The following is a 19,939-nucleotide window of genomic DNA, read 5'->3' as shown; positions in this document are numbered from 1 at the left end:
TCCCTCATAAAGCCCCGTATAAGGAAAAATTAGAGAGTTAAAGGGGTCAGAATGGGGCAATTTAAAACATACTGATTTTAGTAAAAAAAAAAAAAGTTTTTTTTTTTTTTTAAGTAATATAATAATAGTACAGCATGTAAACATGGTTAAAATCTTAATTATATTGACCCACAAAATAAAGAAAACGAGTGAGAACAAAATTCTCTAAAATTAGCAAAATTGCATTTTTACGGTGTCCATTTTAGGACATCGCCAGTCGTCAGCCATAACTCCGTCCTTCGTCAGGTGAAACGGCGTGCCGCCTCCTCCCTCTAACCAATCGCCGTCAGGCGTCATCCGCAACTATCTCCTCCCTGTCATCCTAAAGTCTCTCATCTGATACTCCGTCATCCCTCAGATGAAAAACCGTCCTGCCGCGTAGCAGAGCCAATTCAGAGTCAGCTCTCTGCTATACGGGTTCTGCTGTACATGTTATTCAATGTTGGTTCTCCTATACAGACTCTGTAGCACATGTAGTGTCTGTAGTACACATGCAAGTTTCACAGTTTCGACTCTGGTATACATGCTGTGCAGCGTCGGCTCTGCTATGTGACAGGAAGTTGCGTCTGAGGGAGAATCGTCTGAGGCATGACTGAGTTTTGGACGAGGGAGTTTCGGAGGAGGGAGTTGTGGCTGAAGGATGACGGAGATTGGTGTGAGGGAGGAGGCGGGACGCCCTTTCACCTGACGGAGGACGGAGTTGCGGCTGACGACTGACGGCAATTAGCCCGAGTTAGGAGGCGGGACGCCGTTTCACCTGACGGAGGATGGAGTTGCGGCTGACGACTGACGGCGATTGGTCTGAGGGAGGAGGCGGGACAACGTTTCACCTGATGGAGGACGGAGTTGCGGCTGACGACTGACGGCAATTGGTCCGAGTTAGGAGGCGGGACGCCGTTTCACCTGATGGAGTTGCGGCTGACGACTGACGGCGATTGGTCCGAGGCGGGACACCGTTTCACCTGATGGAGGACAGAGTTGCGGCTGACGACTGACGGCGATTTGTCCAAGGGAGGAGGCGGGACACCGTTTCACCTGATGGAGGACGGAGTTGCGGGCTGAGGGCGATTGGTCCAAGGGAGGAGGCGGGACACCGTTTCACCTGATGGAGGACGGAGTTAAGGCTGACGACTGACAATGTCCTAAAATGGACACCGTACATTTTTCTTTTCAATTTCCTTACAAAGGAATATTTTCTTTTGTTGCGCCGTACATTTTAACAAATAACAGATGTCATTGAAAGTACAATTGGTCACACAAAAAACAAGCCTCATATGGGTCTATGGATGGAAAAATGTAAAAGTTTATAGAAGGCGAGGAAGAAAAACATGAAAACGTAAAAAATGAAACTGGCTGTGTCCTTAAGGGGTTAAAAAAAACACCACCACAGTTACATTACTGTTTAAAAACTTATATTAGTGTCATAGGGGGAGATTTATCAAAACCTGTGCAAAGGAAAACTGGAACAGTTGCCTATAGCAACCTTTCTTTCATTTTTCTGAGGCCTTTTTTTTTAAATGAAAGAAGTGATGTGATTGGTTGCTATGGGCGACTTGTCAACTTTTCCTTTGCACAGGTTTTGATAAAACTCCTCCATACTAACTTTTGGTTGGTTGGCACAAACGGTTGGCAAGATGTCCGCCGCATATCGCGTCCCAGAGCCGAAATCACGATCTCGCGAGACTTGGCGCCCTGATACCGCTCCCAGAATGCTTTGCCCGCCCTCTTCCTGCGCGGCCTGAGGTAAGTGAGACATGGCATCTGAGACCGGCTCCGAGACTTGCGGTGTAATCCGCGTCCTATCTCCTCCATCCTGCCCCGGGTTGTAGCGGCTTTTTGCCGGGGGTTATCGGTGGGGTGCCCGGGTGCGGGATCTACCGGTATGAGGCGGCTGTGACTGTGTGGAGTCAGGGCCGGGGCTGAGGCCTCTGGAGACCCCGAGGTTGCGGCCCTGTTGTCCGGGTGACGTGTTGTAGGTGTATGGGCAGGGGGGCGCCTCACCCCGTGTACTGCTCTCTGCTGGCTGGGAGGACTACTACTCCCAGCATGTCATAGCAACGCTATCAGGCTGTGTTATGTATGTGTGTGTGTGTGCTATACTGCTATGCTTGGTGAATGGGTGTTATGTGCCACACGTGACCAATGCTAGGACCCATGTAATGTGCCAGGGTGGTGATGGCAGCTCTGTACTTGTATGTTATGTACTGGTTTGCGCCGAAGCTGGCACTGGTGTACCCCTCCCCTTAAAACAGTTTCCCAACCAGGGTGCCTCCAGCTGTTGCAAAACTACAACTCCCAGTATGCCTGGACAGCCGAAGGCTGTACCATGACAACTACGGGGGGGGGGGGGGGGATTTGTAATCCGTATTCACATGCACAGATAGTTCTTGGTAAACTGACTACAGTGTCAAATCTACAACAGTGAAACATCATCCTGTGACCCTCCAGGACTGTGCATGATGGGAGCTTTTATTTTGAAACAGTTTGAGAATAGCAGGTTGGGGTATTCCGTAAAAAATGGAAAAATTGATTCATGCAAAAGTCTTAACTCTTCATTAGCCTATTAACGTTCCAACGATCAGCTGATCATGGCGGTGTCTTCCAGTAGCTCATTGCCCACCTGGCATGCATGCGCTAAATACTCTATGTCAGTGTTTCCCAACCAGGGTGCCTCCTGCTGTTGCAAAACAACTCCCAGCATGCCCGGACAGCCATGCTGGGAGTCTATGTTTTGCAACAGCTGTAGGCACTCTGGTTGGGACGCACTGCTCTCTGAGGGTACCATGATTTTCATGGTACAGTGCCAACTGGGGTTCAGACCATCAGCTTATGGTGTCCTCCTATAGCTCCTTGCCCAGCTGGCATGCGTGTGCTAGATAATGAGCTATATATATATATATATATATATATATATATATATATTATTACAATTCATGATCACCCCTAATTTTATTGGTTATCTGTCTATTAGACAGACTCTAATATTAGACTGAATGTGTTTGGAATGTACCATGACAAATATGGAAATGTTACTTTACCACCTTGTCACCATCCAGAACTACAATTCGCATAATGTCCTGTTTGGGCAGAGTTAGTTTGGGATGCACCTTAACCATCTCCCCCTATTTGTCATGGTACAGTCCAACACTTCATTGGTCTATTACTAGGGTTCCAACCATCATCTGATTCTAGGGGTGAACACTGGTTGTAAGCGTTCTGAAGGGTTTACAGCTGCAGTGATGACTTCTTAGGACACCTTTGGAATTTAAGATGAAACTAACTTTCAGAACTGAGCGGCTGTGATACATGGTTAGCTGTGCCCTCACAATGTTACTCTTGCATCTAAGTGTACATGTGGCTTCTTTTAGGTAATACCCGAAAATGGTCCGCTACTCTCTTGACCCGGAGAACCCCACAAAATGTAAGTGGCCCCTTATTCAACTATATTTTCGTATCTGTTTTTCAGCTGTTGGGGCATGCTGGAAGTTGTAGTTATACACCATACGGACATCCGCATGTTGGTGACTAACATTGTTTGTATTTTTCCTGCAGCATGCAAGGCCCGGGGCTCCAACCTGCGAGTGCACTTTAAGGTAAGTGTAAGACGTCTTCAGTGAACGGCAATGTTTTCCAAATGGTGTGTGTCCAGCTGTTGCAAAACTACAACTCCCAGCATGCCCAGACAGCCGAAGGCTGTCTGGGCATGCTGGGAGTTGTTGTTTTGCAACAGCTGGAGGCACTCTGTTTGGATAACTCTGTATGCTTTGTAAAAGTTGCTGCTGTGATGTTTTTCTTAGGACACCTTTGGATTATCCGTGAAAAGAACTTGGAATTCTGAGCAGCTAAAACTATATAGAAATGTTTACTGTGATGTGAGCCCTCAATGTTAATTATTTTTTCTACGCTTTGATCATACGTACCAGAACTAAGTAAATATTTTTTGTAAAACAATTAGACATGTTTAGTTTTTTGATGGTTGTATTTAGAGATGAGCGAACTTACAGTAAATTCGATTCGTCACGAACTTCTCGGCTTGGCGGTTGCTGACTTAAGCCTGCATGAATTAGTTCAGCTTTCAGGTGCTCCAGTGGGCTGGAGACTCTCTCCTAGGACTGTATCCAACTTTTCCAGCCCACCGGAGCACCTGAAAGCTGAACTAATTTATGCAGGAAAAGTCATCAACTGCCAAGCCGAGAAGTTCATGACGAATCGAATTTACTGTAAGTTCGCTCATCTCTAGTTATATTGATTTGCTTTGCAAAAAAATTAGCAAATTAGAACCACAGCCCCACAATAGATGCTATTGATATTTAGGGGAATAAGCAGCACTCCAAAGATGTTAAAAACAATTGTGCATGATGTTGCCCATCGTGCAAGTTACAGCAATGTTTCAACAACTTAAAGGACAACTGTAGTGGTACGCTTTTATATATGCCCGGGCCTCAAAAATAAACAAAATAAACTCATACATACCTTCCTACGAGCCCCCGTTGGTCCGGCACAGGCCTCACGGTCCGGCAGTGCTGAAGTCATTCCACTTCCTGGGGACGGGGACGCCGCAGAGCAGTCGGCGTATCACCGGCCGTAGCAATGACCCGCCCCGGCATGTGATAGGCTGAGCCCACTGTCATGTAAGGAGGAGCTCTGGCTGGCGTTCCTGTGTCTTGCACAATTGCATTTAGCATTTCCGGAGTTATGTTTGTGTTGCATATTATGGCATTTGTAACGTGCACCAATTATGTCGTGTGGTTTTATTTATTTTTTTAATGTAATTTAAAACTTTTTTTTTTTTTACCCCGATTAGAACACTCGTGAGACAGCACAAGCTATTAAGGGCATGCATATCCGTAAGGCCACTAAATACTTAAAAGATGTCACTCTGAAGAAGCAGTGCGTTCCCTTCCGCCGATACAATGGGGGTGTTGGCCGTTGTGCCCAGGTCAGTATGTTGTGGCTTTCTACCCAGGGTGAGCTATGGCGTGTGCTATTGGGTTTGTACATTTTTGGAGGATTACCATCGGAGTTGCAGTGATGACAAACTTAGGACACCTTTGGAATAACCGTGAAAACGATCATCATGTTCTGAGCAACTCCGCAAGGTTCTAATAAAATGTCTGCTGTTAAATGTACCTAAAGATTCGGATCAGTGTCCTAACCTGCATATTGTCTGCATTTTGCTACTGATTGACTTCAATGGGTAGGAAAATACGTAGCAGCAGTTTGTCAAATAAAAAAAACTTCTTACGTGTCCTGGGGACAAGTGTTCAGAACCAGACCATTGACTGCCGCGCACTCCTCTCCCCATTCTTTGTATTCCCTGACCGCCCCATAGACTCGCATTGTAAGTCAGACCAGGTCACATGGCACAAAACTGGGAGAAAACACACTAAGGGTGCATTCCCACAGGGCGTATACGCAGCGTATTTGACGCTGCGCAAAATTTATGGCAGCAGCGGGAAATACGCTGCGTATCCCTTGCTCGCTATACACACAGGGCTTTCCGGCGGCAGCCCTATGTGTGTAGTGAGTTTTGGAGGCGGGGCCATATGCCTGCGTGTCTCCGCCTCCAAAACTCACTACACACATAGGGCTGCCGCCGGAAAGCCCTGTGTGTATAGTGAGCAAGGGATACGCAGCGTATTTCCCGCTGCTGCCATAAATTTTGCGCAGCGTCAAATACGCTGCGTATACGCCCTGTGGGAATGCACCCTAAGGGTACGTTCAGACAAACGAATCCACAGCGTATTTCACGCTGCGGATCCGTTGCCGAAGGGCCGCTACAGGGTGCCATTAGATGTGCCTGCTCAGACCGGCAATATTCCGGTACTAGCAGACACACTGCGATGTGAGAGTGGCCACGCGCATGCGCAATGTACTCGCACATTGTGGCTGCTCTCTGCCTAGCAGGGGGAGCGGCTGCAATGTGTGAGAGTACACCCCGCATGCGCAGCGACTCTCAAATCACAGCAGTGTGTCTTTTCGTAGTGGCACAGTGTCACTCCGAGCAGGCACATCTAAAAGCACCCTTCGGCGACTGATCCGCAACGTAAAATACGCTGTGAATGCGCTCGTCTGAACATGTACCGTAAGTGCCCACTTTTCTCCCTGCTCGATCAATTGATGTCGGAACTCTCTGATCCTGAGAGCTCAAAACTTCTGCTATGTCTCTACAACATATCAGAGAGAACTGATAGGCTTTATTTAAGAGCAGCTTCACTTATACACATGGAGTTATGCACAGGTCCGTCATGTAGCAAATGTTGCCTTTTTTTTCATCCAGCTTCAGCTTTTAGAAGTAAAATATAAATGTTGTGGATTTATGTAGCGGTCTTAGACTAGCTCTACTAGCACGTCATACAAACAATAACTTTACAGTGCCCTTTATAGTTCAAGTTGGTAGAACAGGGGTCTCAAACTGGTGGCCCTCCAGATGTTGCAAAACTTCAAATCCCAGCATGCCCGGACAGCCAACGGATGTCCGGGCATGCTGGGAGTTGAAGTTTTGCAACATCTGGAGGGCCACCAGTTTGAGACCCCTGTTGTAGAAAGGGAGGTACAGAGTAAATGTGGGATTTCCTGGAACCTGTTCATATGATCTATTGATGTGTTGAATCTCCCTAAATGGATCACCCATTAATAGATCATGTGAGAGCCTCTTATTTCTTAATAGAGTTGTTGCATCAAGCAGATAATACTCCAGGTAGCAAATATCATTAAAAAAAAAAATGTAGGTTCCCTTCTGTACATGTTGCGTTGGATTTGTTTAGACCGGGGCATAAATATCTAAAATACAGTAAGAAAACCCAACAATATCACTGGCCTCTCCTGTGAACCTGAAGTTTTGAACCGTAAGTTGTGACAGGGCAAAACTGTGATAACTGCAGTGGTGACGGCCTTTTATCCGTCAGGTTTATAACCGGTTTTCTTATTTTTCCTACAGGCCAAGCAGTGGGACTGGACACAGGGACGTTGGCCCAAGAAAAGCGCAGAATTTCTCCTGCACATGCTGAAGAACGCAGAGAGCAATGCAGAACTGAAGGTAACACTGTTCACTGATCACTAGGCTGTGAAGTATAAGGTCTCGGCTTTTAATTAAAATTAGCAGAAACTTCTCAGCTGATTAAAGGAGTTGTCTGGTGAAAAATAGGATGGGGGGGTAAGTTATAGTTCGCGGGGGGTCCGAGTGCTGGGACCCCCCCACGATCTCCTGCACGGAGTCCTGGAAGGGTGGTGCCGAACCCCGCACGGAGCACCGGCTAACACGCTCCTTCATGTACCCATAGAGATACATGGAGGGGGGTGTGCCGGCTGCGGCTTTCTGCAGGAGTCGGATGTCAGCTTCCAGCAAACTGCCAGGACCCGGTACAGGAGATTGTGGGGGGAGGGTCCCAGTGCTCGGACCCCCGCGATCAATAACTTATCACCTATCTTTGGATAGGGGATAAGTTATTTTCACTAGACTACTCTTTAGTGTATAATGAACCACTGTAGGGACTTCAGCTCAGTTTCTAACTCTGCACAGCGTAGATGGAGCGGTGTATCTGTTAGGCTATGTTCAGATGTCAGATCTTGCATATAAGCATAATTCCGCGGCCCCATTAATTTGGACAGTTCCGGATCTTTCCACATCTATGTGGAATTTCTGAGGAATCTACGCATGAATTCCACATAAATACTCTGAGCACGGAAAGTGCTATTTATTAGTTGCCTCACAAAATCTGCATTTTGCGGAGAAAAGCCAGTTCACTTTAATGGGCTTCCACAGCTGAATTCTGCAAAAATATGCCACGTGTTTTCGCAGAGTTTTTCTTCTAGCTTTAATAGAAGTCTACGCTGCGCTGCTCTTATTTCCAATGAAAGCTAAACACAAGAGGGGCAAAACTTTCAGCTCAGCACTTCTGCCCCTTTGTTTCCGTGATCAGTGGAAACAATGAAACTTGCACAGTGATATTGGGCTTATTTTATTTGTGAGATTGCTTTTTTTTTTATGGTTGACTGGATATGTATAACATGTAATACTATGTTTGCCGCTAGAGATGAGCGAACTTACAGTAAATTCGATTCGTCACAAACTTCTCGGCTCGGCAGTTGACTTATCCTGCATAATTTAGTTCAGCTTTCAGGTGCTCCGGTGGGCTGGAAAAGGTGGATACAGTCCTAGGAGACTCTTTCTTAGGACTGTATCCACCTTTTCCGGAGCACCTGAAGGCTGAACTAATTTATGCAGGATAAGTAATCAACTGCCGAGCCGAGAAGTTTGTGACGAATCGAATTTACTGTAAGTTCACTCATCTCTATTTGCCGCATTCGTCTTATGTAAGACATCATGTTACAATTTTTTTTATTCTGTTTCAGCCTGTTATGTTAATAAGCATTGTTGGTTTAACACACACAATCCTAATTTATGAGCATTTCTCATTCATTTTTCCCATGATGCTCGTGTAACTTCCTGCAGAATTTTTGTTCGGGTGGGATAACATGTATATGTTCACATCATGTCAAAAATAGAGAAGACGGGGCCATAACTTCCAGTGTGTATTTACTCTAAATATACGAATTCGGGAACTGTATTTTAAAAACGTGGTGTGAACCCAGCCCTACAGAGGACTTGTGATCTCCCCAAAATCATAATATACAGTGGTCCCTCAACATACGATGGTAATCCGTTCCAAATGAACCATCGTTTGTTGAGGGATCCGTGCAATGTAACGTATAGGACAGCGGTCTTCAACCTGCGGACCTCCAGATGTTGCAAAACTACAACACCCAGCGTGCCCGGACAGCCAACGGCTGTCCGGGCATGCTGGGAGTTGTAGTTTTGCAACATCTGGAGGTAAGCAAGTTGAAGACCACTGGTATTGGAGGTTATACTCACGTGTCCCCGCCGCTCCGGACCATCACCGCTGCCCTGGATGTAGACTACCATCGCTGTCGCCGCGTCCCAAGGGTTTCCCCGCCGCTTCGGCAAGGCCTCTGCTTCCCCGGCATCCTCGCTCTCAATCGCCGTCATCACGTTGCTACGCACGGCGCACCTATTGGATAACGGGACGACGTGCGCAGCGACGTCGATGGAGAGCGCCGAAGATGCTGGGGATCCCAAAGAGGACGCGCCGGAGCCCCGAGGACAGGTGAGTGATAGTCAGCAGACCACACGGGGCACCGTAAACGACTGCCTTCAACATGCGATGGTCTCTGAGAGGCCATCGTATGTTGAAATGATCGTATGTCTGGGCCATCGTAGGTTGGGGGGTCACTGTACATATACCTTTAGATCCATGTAAGGAATCTTTATTCAGCGTGGCCTTTTTGCATTTTGGCTGCTTAAAATTGGTGTCATAAGGGAATGTGGTCACTCAGGAAGATAAAGGGAATATATAGATTATGGGGTGAAGGCAGGTCCTCTTTATTACCTTGTGATAGAAGCCAGCCTGTGCCTGTTCACTACAGTATGAAGTGTTCTGTGGCCTGAAGTACCTGTGAATACTGGCGGCAATGATGACTATCTTAGGACACCTTTGGATTCAAACATGAAACAAATCTATCTTCTGAGCCCCAGTACTCATATGGTGTTACCCATACTTGTACCAGCTATGTATATGCTAAAAAAAAATGTTTTCCTTTGGTCCCCAGGGTTTGGATGTAGATTCTCTGGTAATCGAGCACATTCAGGTGAACAAGGCCCCCAAGATGCGCAGACGCACCTACCGTGCTCACGGACGCATCAACCCTTACATGAGCTCCCCCTGTCATATTGAGATGATCCTGACTGAAAAGGAGCAGATCGTCCCCAAACCAGAGGAGGAAGTTGCCCAAAAGAAAAAGGTGGGTGGTGTGTTTTTTTTTCAGGTATAAATTGAGTAACATACTCCAGCCCTAAGATATCTTATCCCCTATCCAAAGTATAGGGGATAAGATGTCTGATCGCGGGGTCCCTCTGCTGGGGACCCCACAATCTCCCATGCAGCACCCACCTGTGTGAGCTCCACGCCTGTCTGAAGGCTCACGACCAGGGGGATGGAGTATAGTGAGGTCACGACTCCGCCCCATGTGACATCACATCCTGCCCCCTCAATGCAAGTCTGTGGGGGAGGGGGTGTGATGGCTGCCACACCCCCTCCCATAGACTTTCATTGAGGGGGTAGGACGTCACATGGTGGTGGAGTCGTGACCTCACGATACTCCAGCCCTGTGGTCTTGAGCCTTCAGACAGGCGTGGCGTTCACACAGGTACCTGCGATCAGTCATCTTATGTCTTGGGGCCAGAGTACACCCTTTAAACAGCAGTTTTTGGGCCTAGTTTAACAACCAGTAGAGCCTTTAGTGCAGCTCTAACCACTAGTGGTGTTTTCCTTTCTGCTCAGTCATTGGAGCAGAACTTAAAAATAATAGGAAAAAAAGTGCTGGCAGATCTGTTGCATACTAGTCACCTGGCAAATCCTAATGACCTTAACCCCTTAAGGACTGGGGTTTTTTCCGTTTTTGCACTTTCGTTTTTTGCTCCTTGCCTTTAAAAAATCATAACTTTCAAATTTGCACCTAAAAATCCATATGATTGCTTATTTTTTGCACCACCAATTCTACTTTGTAATGACGTCAGTCATTTTGCCCAAAAATCTACGGTGAAACGGAAAAAAATCATTGTGCGACAAAATTGAAAGAAAAAACGCAGTTTTGTAACTTTTGGGGGCTTCCGTTTCTACGTAGTAAATTTTTCGGTAAAAATGACACCTGATATTTATTCTGTAGGTCCATACGATTAAAATGATACCCTACTTATATAGGTTTGATTTTGTCGGACTTCTGGAAAAAATCATAACTACATGCAGGAAAATTAATACATTTAAAATGGTCATCTTCTGACCCCTATAACTTTTTTTTTTTCCGTGTATGGGGTGGTATAAGGGCTCATTTTTTGCGCCGTGATCTCAAGTTTTTAACGGTACCATTTTTGCATTGATAGGACTTACTGATCGCTTTTTATTCATTTATTTTTAAATGATATAAAAAGTGACCAAAAATACACTATTTTGGACTTTGGAATTTTTTTGCGCGCACGCCATTGACCGAGCGGTTTAATTAATTATATATTTTTACAATTTGGGCATTTCCGCACGCGGTGATACCATATATGTTTATTTTTATTTACAGTTTTTTTTTTTTTTTTTTTTATGGGAAAAGAAACCTTCCTATGAGAAACCAGTGATCAATGATAAAGATCAGTGTGTGCAGTGTTATAGGTCCCTATGGGAGCTATAACACTGCAAAAAAAAAAAAGTGAATCATTTAACCCCCCCTATTAAAAGTTTGAATCACCCCCGATTCAAACTTTTAATAGGGGGGGTTAAATGATTCACTTTTTTTTTTTTTGCAGTGTTATAGCTCCCATAGGGACCTATAACACTGCACACACTGATCTTTATCATTTATCACTGGTTTCTCATAGGAAACCAGTGATCGATGATTCTGCCGCTTGACTGCTCATGCCTGGATCTCAGGCACTGAGCAGTCATTCGGCGATCGGACAGCGAGGAGGCAGGTAGGGACCCTCCGGCTGTCCTGTAAGCTGTTCGGGGATGCCGCGGCTATCCCAAACAACCCACTGAGTTAACCGGCAACTTTGAACGCTGTGTCTAAAGGGTTAATAGCGTGCGGCACCGCTGATCCCCCTGAAATTGATGGATTTGGATAACACTGTTACATTGAGAAACTAAGGCAACCATAAACACTGAGGGAGTTTTATCAAAACTGATGAAAGGGAAAATTGAATGTTAAAATTGCAACCAGGTTGTGTAATCTGTAGCGGTCGCTTGCAGTTAGGGTGCGTTCACACACACAGGATCCTGCGCAGATTTGAAGCTGCCGATTAGATGTGCTCAGTCATTTAGTTTACATTGAAATCTGCAGCAGAAAATGCTGTGCATCAAATCTGCGTATGTGTGAACGTACCCTTAAAATGAACCCGTCCTTTCATTATGCCTAAACCACAAGTGGTCTCTGGTGGCTTCTCATTCTACCCAAACAGGAAAACATCTATTTATTATTATACAGTGTTTCCCAACCAGGGTGCTTTCAGCTGTTGCAAAACTAAAACTCCCAGCATGCCCGGACAGCCTTTGGCTGTCCGGGCATGCTGGGAGTTGTAGTTTTGCAACAGCTGGAGGCACACTGGTTGGGAAACACTGCACTACAATATACATCGTTATGTAACCTGCTAATCTGAAATGTGAATACTGGCGGCAATGATGACTATCTTAGGACACCTTTGGATTCAAACATGAAACAAATCTATCTTCTGAGCCCCAGTACTCATGTGATTATACGTCTTATACTGGAGATGCATACATGAAGTGTCTGCAGGGATGTGCAGAGTTAATGATGTTCATATAACCTTTTTGATGCCATGTTGTAATTATGGATTTTGCATGGTTCTTGACATAAGTAACACGATCTTTTTTAATTTTTTTGCAGATCTCTCAAAAGAAGCTTAAGAAGCAGAAGCTCATGGCTCGAGAGTAAAAGTGAACTGTACAGAAATAAATTACATCCTTCTAAATCCGGTTTCCTTGTTTTTGTTGCCACCTTCACATCAGTATCAGATCAGTTTGGGGTCTGACTTCTTGCACCCCCTACCTATCAAATGATTGAAAGGGCTGCGTCTTCACTACGTTCTTTACTACGTACAGCTCCACAGCTAATGAAGGAGCTGCCTGGTACTTCAGGTAATACGGTCACCGGATCCAGCGGGAGAATTGTCTGCTGCCGGACCCAGTCCCAATCTAATTCATTTGAATGGCCTGGGATATGGTAGCTAAATGTGGTGTGACTGCACCCTAAGGCTGGGTTCACATCATGTTTAAGGCAATACGGGAGCGCATACACCGGGGAGCTAGAACCGGGTGCTCCTATATCCCTGCCGTATGCTGCCTGTATGTAATGTAGTTCAATGAGCCGACCAGAGTGAAACGCAGACTCTGGTCGGCTCATTTTTGCCCCGTATGCGGTTTTCCCACCGGACCTAAAACCGTAGTCTACTTTTTATTCTATTTATATCTTGGCTGTGACCAAAAACTTGCAGGTATTTTATTAAGGCACTTTATACAAGACATATGTGAACTTCAAATTCCAATCTATACAATCCGTACACAAAAATCACATACAAACAGAAAAAATGTTCCCCACCCCCAGTGCACTGGAGAGAAGAAAAACTTGCAGTTTGAATTAGTTTATGTATTTTATTTTAATTTTTTTTCCATTCATAGATGTCCTAGAACATTCAGTATCAATGTCAATACTTTTTTTATTTTTTATTTTTTTGGTGCTCACTTGTTTTAAACAAGGGAGCACAGCAGCTTAGATGTTTTTGCTTTTAGATGTTTTTCTAAAATCTGTGTACCTATGCCATAGTCTGGGTAACTTTGCAGTGATCAGGGATCTGTCATGTGCAACTTGTCACAAATCTACACCAGCCCTTGTTTAAAACACTGGCTGTGGAAAGTAATTGTAAAATGTTGCATGTTTTGGCGCAACAGGTCAAAAAGTTTCTGAGGAACCATACGAAGTGGTGGTCTGAAGCTTAACCTATTGGGGACGGAGGGCGTAGGGGGTACGACCTTGCGTCCTGTTAAGGACGGAGGGTGTACCTGTAAGCCCTCTGTATTTCCAATCACTGCTGCTCGCCAGGTGATCATTCAGAAGGCATCCCATGATGGTGATCACTGGTTGGACGGTCAGTTCTGACAGTTCAATAACAGCTTTTCCGGGCTGATCGGGTCTCAGGTGACCAGATCACCCAGAAAATAAGGGCGATAGTTGCTGTCAGAGACGGCACCAATCATCCGGAAGGATAGGAGTGAGGTGGCAGGGGTGCCGTCTCCTATCCCCTGACAATCCAATAGCATATGGGGGTGAGGGTCAGTTCCCTTATTCTGCCCGCCCCTACAAGTCTGTAGAACAAGGGAAAGATCCGTGGTACCTGTTGCGGCAGCAGGGATCATCAGCGGCGGCGATCAGGTGAGTGTCTGTGAAGGGTCACAGTTTGGAGATCATTATACCAGATATTGCAAAACTACAACTCTGTCGTTTGCTGTCTGGGCATGCTTGGATTTGTAGTTCTGCAAGATCTTGAGGGCCACAGTTAAGAGACCACTGCACAGTGATCTCCAAACTGTGCCCCTTCAGATCTTGCAGAACTACAAATCTTAGCATGCCCAGACAGCCGTTTAACCCCTTAATGACCAAGGACGTATATTTACGTCCTTGGCCGGCTCCCGCAATTTAATGCGGTGACCCCGCGTCATATCGGGTCAATCCTGGCATGTATCTGAAGCCGGGACCTGGGACTAATAGCGTGCGGCAGCGATCGCTGTGCCACGAGCTATTAACCCTTGACGCGGTGTTCAAAGTTGAACGCCGCGTCTAAAACGAAAGCTGCCCAGCTGATCAGGACCACTACAGTGAAAATGCAGTGTCCCGATCAGCTGGGACAGGAGCGGAGGTCCTCTTACCTGCCTCCGGCGTGTCCCTTCGGCGATTGATTGCTCCGAGCCTGAGATGCAGGCTTGAGCAATCGACCGCCGATAATGCTGATCATTGCAAAGCTATGGCTTTGCAGTGAACAGTGCTGGCAATCAGTGTGTGCAGTGCTATAGGTCCCTATGGGAGCTATAACACTGCAAAAAAGTGTACCAAAAAAAAAAAAGAGATATATATATATATATGTATATAATTTTTTTTTAATTTATAAATGATTTAACCCTTTCCTTAAAAGTTCACATCACCCCCCTTTTCCCATAAAAAAAAACAATATGTAAATAAAAATATAAACATGTGGTATCGCCACGTGCATAAGTGTCCGAACTATAAAAATATAACACTAATTAAACCGCACGGTCAATGGCAAAATAATTTCAAAGTCCAAAATTACGTATTTTTGGTCGCTTTTTATATCATGAAAAAATGAATAAAACTATCAAAGTCCGATCAATACAAAAATAGTACCGCTAAAAACGTCTGAAGGCGCAAAAATGAGCCCTCATACCGCCCCATAGGCAGAAAAATAAAGTTATAGGGGTCAGAAGAGGACAATTTTAAACATATATTTCTGTGCATGTAGTTATGATTTTTAATCATATGGTATCATGTTAATCGTATGGACCTACAGAATAAAGAGGTGTCAATTTTACTGAAAAATTTACTGCATAGAAACGGAAGCCCCCAAAATTTACAAAAGTGTTTATTCTTCAATTTGGTTGCACAATGATTTTTTTTTTTTTTTTTTTTTTTTGTTTCCCTGTAGATTTTTGGGTAAAATGACTCGTGTCCCTGCAGAGTAGAAAGTAGAATTGGTGGTGCAAAAAAATCATATGGATTTTTAGGTGCAAAATTGAAAGGGTTATGATTTTTAAAAGGTGAGGAAAAAACAAAAGTGCAAAAACCGAAAAACCCTGCGTCCTTAAGGGGTTAAACACTACATATGCACACCCTTACACTGTTTCTGCCCCAAATAAAAATGAGTCTCAAAACGTCTGCTTCCTAAATGGAGCGTCCAGCTGTTGCGCAACAACTTCCAGCATTGCTGGAGAGCCATTGGCTGTGCAGGCATGCTGGGAGTTTTGCAACAGCTGGAGGCACCCTGTTTGGAAATCACTGCTGTAGGGTATTTTTGGTGCAGGAATCAATTGTAACTTACATCTGGCTCCACCCCTATGCAAATCCCTCAAATGCACATGGCGCTCTCACTCTGGAGCTCCGTCGTATTACAAGGCAACAGTTTAGGGCCACACATGGGGGTATCTGCGTACTTGGGGGGGAAACCGGCATGTTAGTGTAGAGAATTTTTTTTTTTTACACGAACATGCAGGTGTTGCCACCATACTTTTCATTTTCAGAGGTAAAAGGCCCCCAAAATTTGTAACGTAATTTCTCCTGAGTACAGAAATATCCGTGTACACAGGGCTCAGGAGTGAGACAGCACCGTGTACATTTGAGGCGTAAATTGGTGACTTGCACAGGGTTGGCTGTTATTTACAGCAGTTCTGACAAACGCAAAAAGGAAAACACCCACATGTGACCCCACCATTTTGGAAACTGCACCCCTAAAGGAACGTAACAAGGGGTAAAGTGAGCCTAACACCCCACAGGTGCTAGACGAATTTTCATTATAGTTGGACGTTAAAATGAGATTTGATGAGATGCTGGTGTTATCCTAAACTTTTTCATTTTTACAAGGGGTAATAGAGGAGTCCCCCAAAATTTGGAAGGAAATACCCCATATATGAATTTAAAGTTCTTTACGGGCAAACTACAATGCTCAGAAGAGAACAGAATTTTGTTTTTGGAGAGAATTTGGCTGGAATTGAAGGCCATGTGCATTTACAAAGCCCCTATGCTGCCAGATCCTATGGACCCTATTTTGGAAACTACACCCTTCAAGAAATGTAATAAGGGCAGCAGTGAGCATATACACTAGAGATGAGCGAACTTACAGTAAATTCGATTCGTCACAAACTTCTCGGCTTGGCAGTTGATGATTAACACACATGGCCCCTGACTCCTTTTCCAGCCAAATTCTCTCTCCAAAAGCAGAATGGCGCTCCTCCTCTTCTGAGACCTGTAGTGTGCCCTCAGAGCACTTTACATCCACATATGGGGTATTTCCTTACTTGGGAGAAATTAAGTTTACATTTTTTTTTGGGGGGGGGGGGGATTTCTATTACCTCATGTGAAAAAAAAATTGTGGTAACACCAGTATTTGTGGTTTAAAAATGAAAACATTTTCACATCCAACTTCAACGAAAAGTCGTCAATCACCTGTGGGGTATTAAGGCTCACTTTACCCCTTGTTACATTCCTTGAGGGGTGTAGTTTTCCAAATAGCATGCAATGTGTTTTTTTTTTGTTTTTTTTTTTGCTGTTCTGGCACCATCAAGAACAGCAGGGAGTTTGAATTTTACAGTTTGAAGTGTGCTAGGGAGAAAGAAGCAACAACAGCAGCAGCAGCAGGCATGTGGGTGAGCAGTGGGTCAGCAGAGGGTGGGACAGGGACTTGAACAGAGGCTGCGGTGCGTCCTAGCCATTGCAGCCCTACAACATACACATACCAACTTCTTTCCTGGTCTTGGTTTGCTGCTCAGGATACCTCTGATGCTGCTGATGTGTCTGATGTATGTGTGTGCACTGCTCCTGGCGGCCACTTGCTCACACAGGCAGTGAGAGGGACTGGAGCGAGCACAGCAGTGCTGGACCTGCTGTCAGTCAAGACTGCTAGATATACACTCAGCTCTGCTGCATTTACACACACACAGCTCTGCTGTATTCACACACTCGGCTCTGCTACATACACAGAATCACACACGTAACTGCTGCATACACACTCAGCTCTGCTACCTACACATACTCAACTCTGCTACATACACACACTCAGCACTGCTATATACACACACATAACACACTCAACTTTACTACATACACACTTAAATGGGCACTGTCAGATATAAAAACTTTTGATATGTTCTAAAGCATTGCAAAACAATATGTTTTGCAATTGCTTTCATCAGAAAATGTTTTGAATTTCATGTAGAAAAAGCTAGTAAAAAAAAAAGGTCTTCCTGCCTTCTGGGACACATACCAGTCTGCTATGTCCTGTTCATCCCCTATGTCAGGGACGATTTCCTTGATTAACAGCAGGTCCAGATCATAACAGCAGCTGATAAGTACTGGAAGGATTAAGATTTTTTAATAGAAGTAATTTACAAATCTGTTTAACTTTCTGGCACTGGTTGATTTAAAAAAAAAAAAAAAAAATGTTTTCCAGTAGAGTACCCCTTTAGTGGGTTAAAGCTTTTAGAAACAGTATGAAATGCACACATGCCCGCATCTAAACTATGTAACTGCACTGTAATCACTATACGGGGGAAATTTTGGTCTTTGTATGTCAGTTTTTATTCAGTATCAGTATGGTGGTATTATTCAGTCATTAGGCACTGGTAATATATGGTCAGGATGTGGCAGTATTATTTGTCTTACTATTGGTAATATTGCCCTCTGTATACTGGATTTTATTCAGTAACCCTTTGGTAATATTATTCAGCCACTGTGGCTGTATTATTTGTCCATCGTACAGCTGTCTTGTTGGTAATAATATTTGGGCACCTGGTGGCGGTATTATTTGTCCATGGTACAGCTGTCTTGTTGGTAATAATATTTGGTCACTCCAGTCACCTGGTGGCGGTATTATTTGTCCATCGTACTGCTGTCTTATTGGTAATAATATTTGGGCACCTGGTGGCGGTATTATTTGTCCATGGTACAGCTGTCTTATTGGTAATAATATTTGGTCACTCCAGTCACCTGGTGGCGCTATTATTTGTCCATCATACAGCTGTCTTATTGGTAATAATATTTGGGCACCTGGTGGCGGTATTATTTGTCCATGGTACAGCTGTCTTATTGGCAATAATATTTGGGCACCTGGTGGCGGTATTATTTGTCCATGGTACAGCTGTCTTATTGGCAATAATATTTGGGCACCTGGTGGCGGTATTATTTGTCCATGGTACAGCTGTCTTATTGGCAATAATATTTGGGCACCTGGTGGCGGTATTATTTGTCCATGGTACAGCTGTCTTATTGGCAATAATATTTGGGCACCTGGTGGCGGTATTATTTGTCCATGGTACAGCTGTCTTATTGGCAATAATATTTGGGCACCTGGTGGCGGTATTATTTGTCCATGGTACAGCTGTCTTATTGGTAATATTTGGGAACCTGGTGGCGGTATTATTTGTCCATCGTACAGCTGTCTTATTGGTAATAATATTTGGGCACCTGGTGGCGGTATTATTTGTCCATGGTACAGCTGTCTTATTGGTAATAATATTTGGTCACTCCAGTCACCTGGTGGCGCTATTATTTGTCCATCATACAGCTGTCTTATTGGTAATAATATTTGGGCACCTGGTGGCGGTATTATTTGTCCATGGTACAGCTGTCTTATTGGCAATAATATTTGGGCACCTGGTGGCGGTATTATTTGTCCATGGTACAGCTGTCTTATTGGTTATAATATTTGGGCACCTGGTGGCGGTATTATTTGTCCATGGTACAGCTGTCTTATTGGCAATAATATTTGGGCACCTGGTGGCGGTATTATTTGTCCATGGTACAGCTGTCTTATTGGTAATAATATTTGGGCACCTGGTGGCGGTATTATTTGTCCATGGTACAGCTGTCTTATTGGCAATAATATTTGGGCACCTGGTGGCGGTATTATTTGTCCATGGTACAGCTGTCTTATTGGTAATATTTGGGAACCTGGTGGCGGTATTATTTGTCCATCGTACAGCTGTCTTATTGGTAATAATATTTGGGCACCTGGTGGCGGTATTATTTGTCCATGGTACAGCTGTCTTATTGGTAATAATATTTGGGCACCTGGTGGCGGTATTATTTGTCCATTGTACAGCTGTCTTATTGGTAATAATATTTGGGCACCTGGTGGCGGTATTATTTGTCCATTGTACAGCTGTCTTATTGGTAATAATATTTGGGAACCTGGTGGCGGTATTATTTGTCCATGGTACAGCTGTCTTATTGGTTATAATATTTGGGCACCTGGTGGCGGTATTATTTGTCCATGGTACAGCTGTCTTATTGGTAATAATATTTGGGCACCTGGTGGCGGTATTATTTGTCCATGGTACAGCTGTCTTATTGGTAATATTTGGGAACCTGGTGGCGGTATTATTTTTCCATCGTACAGCTGTCTTATTGGTAATAATATTTGGGCACCTGGTGGCGGTATTATTTGTCCATGGTACAGCTGTCTTATTGGTAATAATATTTGGGCACCTGGTAGCGGTATTATTTGTCCATTGTACAGCTGTCTTATTGGTAATAATAT

The 19,939-nt window shown here is 44.5% G+C and overlaps 1 protein-coding gene and 5 non-coding genes across 6 annotated transcripts; all 6 read left to right on the top strand.

Moving 5' to 3' along the window:
* The first annotated feature begins 3,270 nt into the window (after positions 1-3,270).
* Positions 3,271-3,337, top strand: LOC130345522 (small nucleolar RNA SNORD58). The gene has a single exon (XR_008884238.1). It is a non-coding gene; the product is annotated as a small nucleolar RNA SNORD58 (small nucleolar RNA).
* A 5-nt stretch (positions 3,338-3,342) lies between these two features.
* On the top strand, positions 3,343-12,592 carry RPL17 (ribosomal protein L17). The gene is made up of 6 exons (XM_056543863.1): positions 3,343-3,460; positions 3,592-3,632; positions 4,844-4,978; positions 6,980-7,078; positions 9,670-9,861; positions 12,508-12,592. Exons 1-6 carry the CDS (start codon positions 3,421-3,423, stop codon positions 12,553-12,555), a joined length of 555 nt encoding a protein of 184 aa, XP_056399838.1. The 5' UTR covers positions 3,343-3,420; the 3' UTR covers positions 12,556-12,592.
* On the top strand, positions 3,816-3,882 carry LOC130345489 (small nucleolar RNA SNORD58). The gene has a single exon (XR_008884206.1). It is a non-coding gene; the product is annotated as a small nucleolar RNA SNORD58 (small nucleolar RNA).
* Positions 5,063-5,130, top strand: LOC130345478 (small nucleolar RNA SNORD58). The gene has a single exon (XR_008884198.1). It is a non-coding gene; the product is annotated as a small nucleolar RNA SNORD58 (small nucleolar RNA).
* Positions 9,527-9,593, top strand: LOC130345511 (small nucleolar RNA SNORD58). Its single transcript, XR_008884227.1, has one exon. It is a non-coding gene; the product is annotated as a small nucleolar RNA SNORD58 (small nucleolar RNA).
* On the top strand, positions 12,274-12,340 carry LOC130345500 (small nucleolar RNA SNORD58). Its single transcript, XR_008884216.1, has one exon. It is a non-coding gene; the product is annotated as a small nucleolar RNA SNORD58 (small nucleolar RNA).
* Positions 12,593-19,939: the final 7,347 nt, after the last annotated feature.

This window comes from Hyla sarda, chromosome 1 (assembly GCF_029499605.1).
Source record: "Hyla sarda isolate aHylSar1 chromosome 1, aHylSar1.hap1, whole genome shotgun sequence".
Classification (NCBI taxonomy): Eukaryota; Metazoa; Chordata; class Amphibia; order Anura; family Hylidae; genus Hyla; species Hyla sarda.
Note: the sequence above shows the minus strand (reverse complement) of the source record. Positions and strands in the feature narration are given on the sequence as shown.

Coding starts and splice junctions, on each gene's coding strand:
- RPL17 (XM_056543863.1), top strand. CDS start 3,421: ATGGTCCGCTACTCTCTTGACCCGGAGAACCCCACAAAAT. Junction 3,633..4,843: donor ACCTGCGAGTGCACTTTAAG/GTAAGTGTAAGA, acceptor TACCCCGATTAG/AACACTCGTGAGACAGCACA. Junction 4,979..6,979: donor GTGTTGGCCGTTGTGCCCAG/GTCAGTATGTTG, acceptor TTTTTCCTACAG/GCCAAGCAGTGGGACTGGAC.